This window comes from Leuciscus leuciscus (assembly GCF_965113295.1).
Source record: "Leuciscus leuciscus genome assembly, chromosome: 19".
In the NCBI taxonomy this organism is placed as follows: Eukaryota; Metazoa; Chordata; class Actinopteri; order Cypriniformes; family Leuciscidae; genus Leuciscus; species Leuciscus leuciscus.
This window is the reverse complement of record NC_138743.1, coordinates 1,049,053-1,064,178: the sequence shown is the minus strand read 5'-3', so window position 1 is coordinate 1,064,178 and position 15,126 is coordinate 1,049,053. Positions and strand designations below refer to the sequence as shown.

Genomic DNA, 15,126 nt, shown 5'->3' with positions numbered 1-15,126 from the left:
TGTGTGTTATGGTGTGTGTGTTATAGTGTGTGTTATAGTGTGTGTTATAGTGTGTGTGTTATAGTGTGTGTTATAGTGTGTGTTATAGTGTGTGTTATGGTGTGTGTGTTATAGTGTGTGTTATAGTGTGTGTTATCGTGTGTGTTATGGTGTGTGTGTTATAGTGTGTGTTATAGTGTGTGTGTTATAGTGTGTGTTATAGTGTGTGTTATAGTGTGTGTTATAGTGTGTGTTATGGTGTGTGTGTTATAGTGTGTGTTATAGTGTGTGTTATGGTGTGTGTGTTATAGTGTGTGTTATAGTGTGTGTTATAGTGTGTGTGTTATGGTGTGTGTGTTATAGTGTGTGTTATAGTGTGTGTTATGGTGTGTGTGTTATAGTGTGTGTTATAGTGTGTGTTATAGTGTGTGTTATGGTGTGTGTGTTATAGTGTGTGTTATAGTGTGTGTTATAGTGTGTGTTATGGTGTGTGTGTTATAGTGTGTGTTATAGTGTGTGTGTTATAGTGTGTGTTATAGTGTGTGTTATAGTGTGTGTTATAGTGTGTGTTATAGTGTGTGTTATGGTGTGTGTGTTATAGTGTGTGTTATAGTGTGTGTTATAGTGTGTGTTATGGTGTGTGTGTTATAGTGTGTGTTATAGTGTGTGTTATAGTGTGTGTGTTATGGTGTGTGTGTTATAGTGTGTGTTATAGTGTGTGTTATAGTGTGTGTTATGGTGTGTGTGTTATAGTGTGTGTTATGGTGTGTGTTATAGTGTGTGTGTTATAGTGTGTGTTATAGTGTGTGTTATAGTGTGTGTGTTATGGTGTGTGTGTTATAGTGTGTGTTATAGTGTGTGTTATGGTGTGTGTGTTATAGTGTGTGTTATAGTGTGTGTTATAGTGTGTGTGTTATGGTGTGTGTGTTATAGTGTGTGTTATAGTGTGTGTTATAGTGTGTGTTATGGTGTGTGTGTTATAGTGTGTGTTATGGTGTGTGTTATAGTGTGTGTGTTATAGTGTGTGTTATAGTGTGTGTTATAGTGTGTGTGTTATGGTGTGTGTGTTATAGTGTGTGTTATAGTGTGTGTTATAGTGTGTGTTATAGTGTGTGTTATAGTGTGTGTTATGGTGTGTGTGTTATAGTGTGTGTTATGGTGTGTGTGTTATAGTGTGTGTTATAGTTACTCTTGCATTAGAAAACACACTAACGTGTTCCGGTTTACCGAAGGTTTCTGGGAGGATCTTCCACTCTTCCTTATGGAATGTTTGGGATGTTCCCGATGTTTTCCTCACTCATTTTCACTCCCGCTTTTGTTGATCAGCGTCTTATAAACACAGAAATCCCAGGAACTTCAGATCCGAGCCTTTTTAGTGTGTCTTGAGTCGAGCTGAAACACTGCAGCTCTGATGTCTGTGATATCAAGTGTCGAGAGTGAATGTGTGTTTTCATTACTTTGTCAATCAAAATATTTTTTACTGTACATGAGACTACAATTGTTTATAATTCAGTTTAATACTGTAAAAACATTATCTGACGACATGCAGTTGGATTGTACTTAAACATGTAAAGTCATCATGAAACAGAAGTTTCTCTGTTCTCCTCTATAATGTGTTATTATATCATAATCATATCTGAGTGAAACAAGAGCAGATGTGGGCGGGGCTTGATCGTGTCTGTGGGGAGCTGACTGGATATGATTGGATGGCTGTGGTTTGCTATTGGCTGATCTCCTGTGAGTGACAGGTTGCCCCGCCCACATCATCAGAGAAGAGAAGAGATGCTGAAGAGGAACTTATTCTCATTCAAGATTTGTTTCCATATTTGTATTGATATTTAAAATTTGTTTTACTTTTTGTATTTTCCATTTTAATTTTAGTTAAAGTTTTAGTCATTTTGTTGTCAATTTTTTTTTTTTTTTGTAAAGACATCCATACAGTTTTTATTAATATTTTGAATTCAGTTTAATTTTAGATTTTAGTTATTTAATTTTTATTAGTTAGTGTTTTTTGTAAACATCTATTAATACTTTTTGTTTGAGTTTTAGTGCATCAAGTTAAAATAAATGAACGTGTGAAATCTTGCCTTGGCAACTTTTACTATTTCTATTTCAAGTAACAAAAATATTTTTATTTTAGTTGTATTATTAGTTAAAGTGCAGGTCACATGATCTGAGGAATCGTTCATGTCTGAGTTTGGGTTTGTTGAGATCAAAAGCTATATTGATGAACTCATATTTACTGTCATCTTGTGGTTATTCTGTGTCTGTTTCATATTTCTGTTCTCATTATTATTATTATTCTGTTCTCTTTCCCACAAACAATCCCTGGGAAAGAGGAAATCTCTGAGCTCAGTTTCCTTCCTTCCTGTTGCAGGAATGCTGAAAACATGCTATAACAATCATAAATGTGCAGCGATTCATAACTCTTAGTCTCGCATTCAAACCCAGAACTGAAGATGCATTAAACACTCACATCGCTTACAACTAAATATATGAAATATCTGAACATGAATCTCCCAAACAGTGACTTTTTACACGAAAACAAACAAAAATATGAATATAGTATTGATATTCCCATGATTCACACATAAACCATGTGTATGTATTTCAGCTTTGAGCTTCATCTTTTTAAGTTAGTAATACTCAAAATGTAATTACAACCACTTAATGTTTTATATTAATGACCACTTTAGGACTGGACTTTATTTAAATAGTGAGAATAGCCCAAAAAAAGTGAATTTGAGTTAGTATTTATTATAAATATTAGTCAATTATGATATGGAAATAAAAAAAAATTAAGAAAAATGTGTGTCGCCTACAACAAAACTAAATTATGCAAAAAAAATTTTTTTTTGCATAATAAATCATTTATTAAATAAACAAATAGTTTATAATGCATATTATTTTATTTAGTCTATTATGATATGCAAATCAAAACCACAAAGAAAAATGTTCTGTTGCCTACAGCGAAACCAAATGATGCAAACAATACAAAAAATAAAAAAATGCATTAAAAAAACAATCCTTTATTAAATAAATAAGTGGTTTACAGTAATTTTCTCTTTAATATTAATAATTATATGATAGGCTTTGTATTTGTTCGATGCGCTCGACTATTAAAACACAGTTCTTCAGCGATAGTTAGTCTCTTCTCTATAATCCGCGATGTATGCTAGACTCCAGAATCATCAGACACATTCTTACTCTGTTTTACAGTGACGTAATGTTCAAAGGCAATCCGGGACACGTCATTGCGCGCAACGCCGAGGGGTGCGCGCGCCTCGCAGGTTTATGAATGAACGCACAGAACGTCACCTTAATCCTTCACTGATGTCGATCACACACACTATCCGAACAAATATGACAGAGTCAGTGATCTAGCACCAGGCTGGCGTTTATAAAGCGCGCGTTAGCATCACGCGTCCCCCCCGCGCCTCACATATGGCTCGCGCCACTCCGCCGCCTCTGGACCAGATGAACGGATTCGCTCCGGGTTCTTCACGCGCTATGATCCAGCGAAGAGCCATGCGCTCGAGACGCGATTCCCGCGCGCGTTCCGTGTAAACCCGACGCTCTTCACCAACGCTTGATCGGTTCTGCTGTCCGCGGCTCGACCCGGCTCTGTGACACCGAGAGTGTGTGTGTGACTAGAGGAACAGTGTGTCCAGTCCCATGTTGCAGCCGAACCAGCACGAACATGCCCGCTCAAAAGATCCGGTGAAATACGGCGAACTGGTGATCCTCGGGTGAGTGATGATGATGATGATGATGGTGATGATGAAGCGCATTTACTACAGCGGCGCCGGAACTGTGACTCACAGTGTTGGGTTAAAAATAACCCAGCGAGTAACCCAACTATGGGCTGGTGTAGCAGCACCTTCACAACTGGGGGTTATTATAACCCAGTGCATTGGGTTAAAAGTAACCCAACAGTTCAGTTAACCATATGTTTTTATTTACGACATTAATAAATAAAATACACTTTGTCTGTTTCGAAATGCAAATTGTTTATTTGTATAAAACAATAAATAGGCTATGTCTCAACAGATATATATATTTTTTGAATTACAAACTAAATATTGGGGAGTCCAGCATTTAATGTAAATATAGCTTACATAATTGTGTACATAAATTACAAATACACAAGTGTACACACAACATATTTAACCCAACAGCTGGGTTATTACTGGAAATTATGCAACGATTTGCAAAGTTTTTGGAAAAAATGACCCAACATAGTGACCCGATAGTAACCCAACGGTTGGGTTAAAAAATAACCCAACTTTTTTTACATTGTATACAATGTGGCAACATTTAAATGAATTTGTTACAGTTTGGCAACATTGTTGCATCACGGTGCGATAGTTGTGATTCGATCTGATCTGCGATTTATGTTATTATTAAACCAAACTGACCTATACATCACATTTACATTATTACAGATCAAGTATTGTATTGTTGCGGCTCCATTATGCTGATCGCTGATGAACTGTTCAGAAAGGAGGGCAGTGAACCTGTTAATGGGAGTTATTATTAACTAGTTCTCGACCGATATTTACACAACGATGCTGCCGATATACACATAAAAAACTATTTGATGATCGTAAATAAGGTCTATATAAGAAATGTAGACGTATGCACTATGTAAACATGTTTAAAAGACACATGGAGTGATGTTATTGATCTGAATCTAAATTAGTTTCATATTTGATGTATTTGCAAATTGCATCATTGATTCTGATCAGCTGCTGAAACGAGCTGTAATGTATAAAGTGCTGTAGAAATAAAGCCGATTTGACTTGACATGCATAGATTCTGTAAATTAAGCAGTTAATCTCAGAATTGTTGCATTTGTGCATAGATGAGGAAACAAAAGGAGTTGTTTTGCTTGATGAGAATATCCATCAACGGCTGATAAATCAGTGTATCAGTGTTATTAACAGAGTGAGCAAGGCTGAGTGCGCGTGACATAATCCACTCAGGAAATGAGAGCGTAAAATGTTTCCGCCTACACGTGTGTGTGTGTGTGTGTGTGTGAGAGAGATACCAGGAAGTGCTTGTGCAGGGCAGGAACTCCTCTTATATCCACAGACTCACTGCTTCATCATGCTTCACCTTCACCTTCCTCACATGAGGGAAATTAGACCATAATCAGTTCCAGTCAGCTTTATTTCCACAGCGCGTTGTTTCTAAGCAGCTTCAAGGTCATAAACAGGAACAATAATGATCATAATCTGCATTTCAAGAGCAGATCTGTGTAAGGAAGCTTCTGTAACTTCATAATGCTTCTCTGGTCTACATCCATGAAGGATTGTGTTGTTGTGCTGCTTTTTATTGTCATCCGTTGTTCTTGTTTTAACCCTCTGCTGCTCTTCAGTCAGTTTCGACTGAAAAATTCATTGGAATATGGTACGAAACTTGTTAAAGGTTTTGGCACTTGCTTTGTGAGCACAAAAAAATAAACCATGGACATGATTGGATACAGGTTTAATGGTCCTGTAAACAATAGTCACTCTTGAGCTCCTCGCGGTCAGAAATGACGCATTGGAAATGAATGAGAGAGTTTCCTCTAGTGGAAGCGTTTGGTACTGCAGCCGAACACACTCTCACTGAAAGATCATTTACTGAGATATCAGCCTCAAATGTGGAGCACAACTTGTTTAGATTTATGGCTTTGATTTTCTTGCAGTTTTAGAGTAAAACTAATAAATATAAAAAAAAACAAAAAAAGTATATATTGCTTATAAAAATTGAAAATATTATTTTTGTACATTTTTCATAACAATAAACTTAAAATTCTGTAACTTTTAAGTTCACTTTTTTAAACTTTCTTCACTTTAGCAATAATCTGCCAAGTGTCGTCTTTGAACAGAGATCAAACTTCAGTCTGTCGCTCTAAAGCGTTCGAGATTTACCACAGTTTAAGATGGACATTTATTCTCAGGTCTATGCTCAAAAAGTGAATAAGTGGATTATAAATACAGCATAAATATAATTTAGTACCACAAAATCCCCTAAAAATACAAAATATTAAATAAAAAATTATTATTGAACTAAAATATAGTACATTCATTTCATTGAAATAAAAAATAATTTCTGTAATTTGGCCGACACGCGAGAGGAGTTTACTGAGATATTAATGCATTTGAATCAGGTTTTCCAAAGGTTTCTCGTCCACACATCTCTCTGCACATGCATACGCTCACTGAGAGGATACAGAGAGACTAAGCATAATCAAATATTTTTTTCTTTATTAGCAAAATATCCAGTGTCTCAAAATCGCCCTCATGTTTTGACAGAAATTGCGCGAGTAAATGTTGTCGTCTCTGCAGGAATGTCATGTAAAGATTATACAAAGTATTATTTATTTTTAACAACACAATGAAAGTCAGGGTAGCATGCGACTGTATAGAGGACAAATAAGCGTTTGAATATTTCATTGTGAGTGTGTGTGTGAGTCTGTGAGTGTGTGTGTGAGTCTGTGAGTGTGCGTGTGTGTGTGTGTGTGTGTGTGTGTGTGAGTCTGTGAGTGTGTGTGTGAGTCTGTGAGTGTGCGTGTGTGTGTGTGTGTGTGTGTGTGTGTGTGAGTCTGTGAGTGTGTGTGTGAGTCTGTGAGTGTGCGTGTGTGTGTGTGTGTGTGTGTGTGTGTGTGTGTGTGAGTCTGTGAGTGTGTGTGTGAGTCTGTGAGTGTGCGTGTGTGTGTGTGTGTGTGTGTGTGTGTGTGTGTGTGTGTGTGTGTGTGTGTGTGTGTGTGTGTGTGAGTGTGTGTGTGAGTCTGTGAGTGTGCGTGTGTGTGTGTGTGTGTGTGTGTGTGTGTGTGTGTGAGTCTGTGAGTGTGTGTGTGAGTCTGTGAGTGTGTGTGTGCATGTGTGTGTGGTTGCATGCATTCATGCGAATGCAGTCTCTGCTGTCTCATTGCTGAAGCAGCACTTTGACCTCTGCACACACACACACACACACACACACACACACACACACACACGCACACACACACACACACACACACACACACACACACACACACACACACACACACACACACACGCACACACTCTCAGTGTTATGATGCTCCGGCAACATCTATGCCATATTTGAATCTTCATCCGTTCATAAGCCCTGAAGTAAACGCGTGTCAGTATCACACACACTCGGAGTCTGAGCCCAGCTGTGCCATTGACACGCAACTCGCCTCGTTCTCTCCTCGAGTCGGAACAAAAGCTTCTTTCTCTCCTGATGGCTCATACTGAGGTTAGTGTTAGATCCGAGTCGGTAATTAGCTTATTATGGGAGTCACATGCCTCTGAATATCCTCAAATCTCTGGAATAAACTCTTTTTCAGTGCTTGAGTATATCTATAGAAACAATAGATTTTATGTTTATTTCAAAGTATGTATATATATTAAAATATTGAAGTATTGTGAGAGTGTAGGGAGATCGACCCGCTCACATTGTTTCGACTCTTTGATTGGGGGATTTTCTGTACGGCATCATGGGTTATATAGTTTTTTACCATGAGTTCTGCTGTTAAACACGATTATTTTATAACTAAGTTGAAATAATGTACTTAATTATTAATAATAATAATGTAAAATCGTTACACCAGTAGGTGGCGACAAGTGACTGTTAAACATGTGTTTGTCATTGAATCATTCACTCAAGAGATTTGTTCAAAAACGCTGATTGATCCAGGAATAAAAAAGTGAATTATTTATGAGTGAGTCATTGAATCATTCATTCATTCAAACTGATTTTTGATAAATAATTCATTCCATTCAAATAAACATTTTAAATAGGCCGCACTGCAGCAGTTCACATTTAGTAAGAACCTCTAGTAAATTACATGTTATTTTGTTTAGTTGTGTGTTTAGAGAGTGTGTGAGAATAGCAATCTCTGTTTGATTCAGTATTTGTCCAGAATCATGCAGCTCTAATTTATGTCAGTCAATATGAGAAATGATCACTATATCTGGTCTGTGAGAAAATACAATACCCAGTGCACAGTGCACACACTGACTTACTTTTCTCTATAGTTATTTATCTATGCCTTTATTTGTGGAAAAAAATGCTTTTTAATTACAGAATCTATAAGTTATGCATTTCAGAAATGTACATGTATAAAATCACAGTTATCGAAAAATATATTCATTTAAAGGTGCAAGTCTCTGAGTTTTTGCAGAACTATGCCCCCTCTGGCGACAAGCGAAACTGCAACCAGACATAGCCAGGTGAGCGTGAACGCGCATGACGTCACGCCCAGTCTCAAATTCCGTCCCGAATGCCTCTTATTTATTTTACTGTACAGGATTATAGAGGCAATCGCAGTGATCAGAGAAGGGCTCATTCAGCCCATCAGGCAATTGTTTAAGCATGTATGGGTTTGAAGGGTTACAAATTTAAGAATCTATTTCAGATATGCTTCCTTACATAACATCACGGTGAAGAATACTGATTTTAGCTTTTAAGGTTAAGATGTCAGCAAAGTTGCAATCTCTATTGTGTTTTAAATGAGTCAGATCACTGAGATTCTCACCTTTCGGAGCCCAGACATTGAATCGTTCACCTTTGTCTTTAATGGCTCTGGGATGGCCCTTGGAACCGGAGTTCCTGGCCAATATCAGCATTTGAATAGGTATGCTGATTAAATTGAGACAGCCGGTCTGGGGCGGTTCCTTAACCTGTATACTCATTTACATGCTTTGTTTGAATTTGTCTCCACCTTCAAAAGTCCCTCCTCCTAAAATGCCTATAAAGACACCATGTAAATGTATATACTTTAGATTATGTTGGACGAAACCGCAGCCGCGCTCAAATAAAGAAACTCTTCTGTTTGAACGTGATCCCAACTGTCTCCTGGTCTCTGCTTCGATAAAAGAAAACTTTACAACAGGTTAGAAAAACGGGTATTTTTAACATGAAATGTTGCGCATTGCACCTTTAAACAATGTAATAATTGACTGCAGAAACAACGAGCTCATTGATGTAATGAATACTGCGATGTTGAAGTGTGATTATGAGTGTTTCTGCAGGTATAATGGCTCTCTGCCAGGAGGAGACCGGGGTCGTAAGAGGAGCCGCTTTGCTCTTTACAGGAGAGCGAAGGCTAACGGCGTCAAGCCGAGCGCGGTGCACGTCCTCAGCAACCCTCACGACAGCAAGGTGCGTTTCATTCAACACATCGCAGGTGCAGTGCATTGTGGGATAGTGAGAGTGCGTGACCTTTGTGTGCAGGCGGTGAACAGCAGGGGGCAGCACAGCATCTCCTTCACCCTCTCCAGGAGCCAGACCGTGGTGGTGGAGTACTGCCACGATAATGACACCGACATGTTCCAGGTGAGTCCAGCATGAGGACCTCTTTCCAAGGCTTGTGTTCTCGAGTCGCCAGACACTGGTGTTGTGTGAGTGAGTGTGTTAGCGGCCGATCTAATGATCTTTACAACGGAAGTGAATCAATCAAAACTAACTTTATCTGGACAATAACTTTATTCTAGATCTGCTGTAAAGCCTAAACAATCTCTGTTACTGTAATCTCCTGTTATCACTGTAAAGCTGCTGTGAAATAATCGTTATTGTTAAAGCGCTGTATAAATATTATTTATGTATTAAAAATATGTACAAAAAATGTATTCATGTATTTTATTAATAAAGTCCAGTGTTATTTTACATTTGATTACAGTTTCTGAACCTGAACACCTGAAAATCTTAAAACTGTTTATTTCAATCGTATCTATTTGTCGTGATTGCTAATTTATTTGCTCTTTTTTAATCAGTGAGTGTTTACTTGTCTTTAGTAATGCTTGAAATGTATATGAGTTCAGCTAGTTGTTCTTCTATGGTGTTTTTAAACCACAGGCAAACGTTAGTAGTTTACTTAAAGTGTTCTTTAGCCTGTTGATTTCTGTTCATGATATTCAGATACAATTAAATGTTTTGCAATAAGACTAAATGTGAATATCTACGTTTTTTGAATTTTTTTTTTTACCTTATTGGAATCGAAATTCTGAATTGAAAAGGATCGGAATCGTTAAAATTGAAACGATCCCCAACCCTAGTTACGTCCTCGTTCTTGCTTGTGTTGGACTCTGAGACTGATGTGTCCCATAATGCCGTGTGCAGATCGGCCGCTCGACGGAGAGCCCTATAGACTTCGTGGTGACGGATACGCCGGGAGGGTCCAAGGAGAGCGAGGACTCGTCTTCGGCTCCCAGCACCATCTCACGCTTCGCCTGCAGGATCGTGTGCGACCGCAACCCGCCGTTCACCGCGCGCATCTACGCCGCCGGCTTCGACTCCTCCAAGAACATCTTCCTCGGGGTGGGTGTTTACCCTGGGAAACATCGCTGAATAACACAGGATCAGCATTTTTAGTGGGAAATTTACATTTTGGCTGATGCCGATAACCAATCAATTTTTTTTCTAATTGAAAGCCGATAACCGATATATTGGCAGATTAATCTAAATTCCGATTTTTATGTAATTTTTGAGAGCCTGATTACAAAAGCAAGTCTCACCATTAAAAGACATGTCTTAAGCACACAATTATGATGTTTTATTATAATTTTATGTAGCCGATATGATAGACTTGCGCTGCACATGTTGCACTTTTTTGAAGTGATTTCAATCATATTTTAAGCAATTTAAACTCATCATGTTGAACCTCTGAAGCGTCTCAGCTGAAGGAAATCATACATTATTTATCAGCTTTAATATATCGGCCACATTTTCTTATCAGGCCGAATACGATAACATTAAAACTGAACATATATCAACCGATACCGATATATTGGCTGATAAATCTAAATCCAAATTTTTATATAATTTTTGCCTGATTACAAAAACAAAAGTCTCAGCATTAAAAGCCACGTCCCAAACACACAATTATAATGTTTTTATTATAATTGTATGTAGCTTATATGACAGACTTGCGCTGCACATGTTGCACTTTACTGTATTTTCTTTTTTTCCAATCATATTTCAAACAATTCAAACCCATCATGTTGAACAGTCGCATCTGAAGCGTCTCAGCTGAAGGATATAATCTATTATTTATTGGCTTTAATATATCGGCTATATCAGGCTGATAATGATAACATTATAAATTAACATATATCGGCAGATTCAGATATCGTAGCGATATATATCGTGCATCATTAGTCGCTACTTAAGTTTCATTGCGACTTTAATAACATATTTTTAATATAAAAATATTAGTGGCTACCATCCAACCCCTAAAAATAAGGGATGCACGATATATCGGCCACCATATCGGTATCAACGTTTTTTACATTCATGCATTAGGCAGTGGCACATTATGCTTTAATCCGTGTTTGCATTGCAAAGGTGGCACAGAAGCACTTTAAAAGTGCCATTTAAGTTAACCACTTTTATTAATCCCACAAGAGGCAATTATATTAGGGCAGTGGCATCACATCACAAACATGCATTAAAAACAATCATATTCCACATACACTTCTACATATTACAACCTGTTTAGCGGTGGCATGAATGCATGTACACTTTGACAGTTGTATACTTTGATTCCAGGGTCTGAGGCCTCAGCTCAGCGGTGTAAAGACGCAAAATGAATTTATCATTTCACGCACATTCCTAGTGTAAATGCATCTCTCATGCAGGAGAAAGCAACTAAATGGAAGAATCCAGATGGTCACATGGACGGCCTGACGACCAATGGCGTGCTGGTGATGCATCCGCTGGGTTTCCCAGAAGAGCCGAAGCAGGGCGCGTGGAGAGAGATCTCGGTGTGTGGAGACGTGTACGCCCTCAGAGAGACCCGATCCGGACCCATACGCGGACCTCTGGTGAGTTTCACACACAGATTAGGATTGCTACGAGAGTCAGTGTTGCTGGTCTTACCAGTGTTCAGAATCAACACCGGTTACATCACTTGCCCACCGTGGCTCCGCCCCCCACCGTCAATTTAAATTTTTGTAATAAAATAATTTAGTTCAGTTAGAGAACAGACAATTATAAACTGCACGTGTCTGCTTAATAAATCGTGAGCTGAACGAGAGTCGCGGCACAGAGCAGCAGCAGGAGTCAGATCTCATTCATCACGAGAGCGAGGAACTGACGGAATATTTGGTGTCAAAGCGAAATGTAAAAGCACCTATTGTAGTGAATTTGTCATTGTACTGTATTGTTGTGTGTTTTTCATTAAGAATAATAGGCTAATGAGCTCACGATTCAAGCAACCTGCCCCTGAATTGACGCTAATTTGAAAGCGCAACTAAAATGCGCACGGGCATTCATAACGGTGCGTGTCCACGGGCGCGGAGAGCAGAACAGAGTGAGTGTTTTCAGTTCTATGGTAGGAAATAATTGAAAACGCTCGCTCTGCTCCACACCATTACGAGTGCCTGTGCGGACGTGCGCATCTTAGTTTAAAAGCCCCGTCGGTGATACCGGTATTACAGGTGTTGATTAACCAGTGGGAAAATATCCTCACCGTCATAACTCTCTCTCACACTCTCTCTCACACTCACACTCACTCACTCTCACACACTCACACTCACACTCACACACTCTCTCTCACACTCTCACTCACTCTCACACACTCACACTCAGACACACTCACACTCACACTCACACACTCTCTCTCACACTCTCACTCACTCTCACACACTCTCTCTCACACTCTCACTCACTCTCACTCACTCTCACACACTCACACTCAGACACACTCACACTCACACTCACACACTCTCTCTCACACTCTCACTCACTCTCACACACTCTCTCTCACACTCTCACTCACTCTCACTCACTCTCACACACTCACACTCAGACACACTCACACTCACACTCACACACTCTCTCTCACACTCTCACTCACTCTCACACACTCACACTCAGACACACTCACACACTCTCTCTCACACTCTCTCTCACACTCACACTCACTCACTCTCACACACTCACACTCACACACACTCACACACACTCTCTCTCACACTCTCTCTCACACTCTCTCTCACACTCTCACTCACTCACTCACACTCACACTGCGCATGCGTCGCGTCTGAACGCGTTGTTGTTTTTGGAGCTCTATCGATTTGATTTATAATTCTTGATTTTTCTCTTTAAACTCACAACGAACATTTTCTACTTTTCCTCGCTGAGAAGCACTAACATTACTGCTCAAACCTCAAAGTTACAACGCAGACTGTTGAGCAGACGCGTCTCAAGCCTATTAGTGATCCAACGCTGGATACTCTTAAAGGTTACGTCCGTGGATCACGGCTGAACGCGTCTTCTCCACACTCATTTACAAACAGAAAAAAAATTTTTCGCCTATCGTGCGTCTACTCTACACCCCTACCACTAAAAAAAAACGGATTATATCCAAGACTTCAGTCATAAATTAGTATTAATATTGATAGCATCACTGGTAGCTTCGTTGCTAACTCACTGTCCATCTGTTAAAATGGCGAATATATCAGATGTAAGTAGTCTACCGTTTGGTGCAGGTGAGGACACATTTGAGCTGCACGCACTGCAGTCTGAGCTGGAAGCTGTTGAGAAACAGATCCACAACCTTTTATTGAGACAGACCGAGCTGAGAGACCGGTGTTTGGCTCTTGAAACATCACGCGCCGATGCACACAAATCAGTGTTTAACGTTACTAACCCGCTGACTCCGACCGCGTCTACTCCGTGCGTTCCTCAGCATCGGTCGAAATCAGCCATGGTCTCGTTCACTCCGGCTCCAACACGCCACCACGAAGCCTGGGTGGTTCCGCAGCGGAAGACGCGAGTCAGGTTTAGACCAAGACTTTCTCCGACCCTCCCGGTTTTCGAGTTATCGACACAAAACCGCTTCTCCCCTCTACGCGAAACAGAACACGATGCTGTGATCATCGTCGATTCCATCGTTCGGCACGTACACGCTACGTTAGGTAAAAGTAAGGTGCAAAGTCACTGCTTTCCTGGTGCTCGTGTTTCTGAAATCGCTGCTCGCGTTCCCGAGATCCTGAACGGTGACGAGCGCGTCGGAACTGTGGTCCTGCACGCGGGAGTGAACGACATCAGGCTGCGCCAGACGGAGATTCTGAAGAAAGACTTCAGGAATCTAATCGATACGGTACGCAGCACATCGCCTGAAACAACGATCATTGTGTCAGGACCGCTTCCCACGTACCGACTAGGGCATGAAAAGTTCAGCAGATTATTTGCGCTAAATGAATGGTTAATGTCATGGTGCAATGAGCAGAAACTGCTCTTTGTAAATAATTGGAATCTGTTTTGGGAGCGTCCTAGGCTTTTCCGTGCTGATGGCTTACACCCAAGCAGATTCGGAGCGGATCTTCTGTCAGATAACATCTCCAAAATGTTAAATACCCTTTGACTAGTAACCAAAAGTCCAAATCATAGTCTCTGCTGCACCAATTCAACTGATATAAATACTAGTGTAGAACATTGCATAGAAACCGTGTCTATTCCTCGTTTAGTGAGATCAAATAATAAATCTACTGCAGGATCTAGGAAAAATCTAATTGTTATTAAAACAGAAAATGTTGCTATTAGTAAACAAAAACTATTTCTAAAGCTAGGTCTTCTAAACATTAGATCACTCACACCTAAGGCAGTTATTGTAAATGAAATAGTCACAGATAATAGCTTCGATGTACTTTGCCTTACTGAAACCTGGCTTAAACCAAATGATTATTTCGGTATTAATGAGTCTACTCCTCCTGGATACTGTTATAAGCATGAGCCCCGTCTGATTGGTCGTGGCGGCGGTGTTGCAACCATTTATAGAGATATTCTCAATGTTACTCAGAAAACGGGTTATAAGTTTATTTCATTTGAAGTACTTGTACTAAATGTTACGCTCTTAGATGTTAGAAAAACATCCCTATTATCTCTAGCCTTGGCTACCGTATATAGACCGCCAGGGCCTTACGCTGATTTCCTAAAAGAGTTTGCAGATTTTCTCTCAGACCTATTAGTCAATGTTGATAAAGCATTAATTGTTGGAGATTTTAACATACACGTAGATAATCCAAATGATGCGTTAGGAGCTGCGTTTACAGATTTATTAAATTCATTTGGGGTCAAGCAAAACGTCACCGGACCAACACATCGTCTTAATCATACACTCGATTTAATTATATCACATGGAACCGA

The 15,126-nt window shown here is 39.5% G+C and overlaps 1 protein-coding gene across 2 annotated transcripts in view; it reads left to right on the top strand.

The window, feature by feature from the left end:
- The first annotated feature begins 3,068 nt into the window (after positions 1 to 3,068).
- The window catches only part of LOC309482050 (E3 ubiquitin-protein ligase pellino homolog 2), a 20,837-nt gene continuing 8,779 nt past the window's right edge, over positions 3,069 to 15,126 (top strand). The window contains exons 1-5 of one of the 2 annotated variants that reach the window (XM_082147257.1): positions 3,079 to 3,728; positions 9,009 to 9,138; positions 9,211 to 9,312; positions 10,096 to 10,293; positions 11,613 to 11,798. In XM_082147257.1, the coding sequence (XP_082003383.1) occupies positions 3,655 to 3,728; positions 9,009 to 9,138; positions 9,211 to 9,312; positions 10,096 to 10,293; positions 11,613 to 11,798 (690 nt within the window). In that variant the 5' untranslated portion in view covers positions 3,079 to 3,654. Of the gene's footprint in view, positions 3,729 to 9,008; positions 9,313 to 10,095; positions 10,294 to 11,612; positions 11,799 to 15,126 lie in introns of both variants that reach the window. The other variant, XM_082147256.1, reaches the window with a different exon arrangement.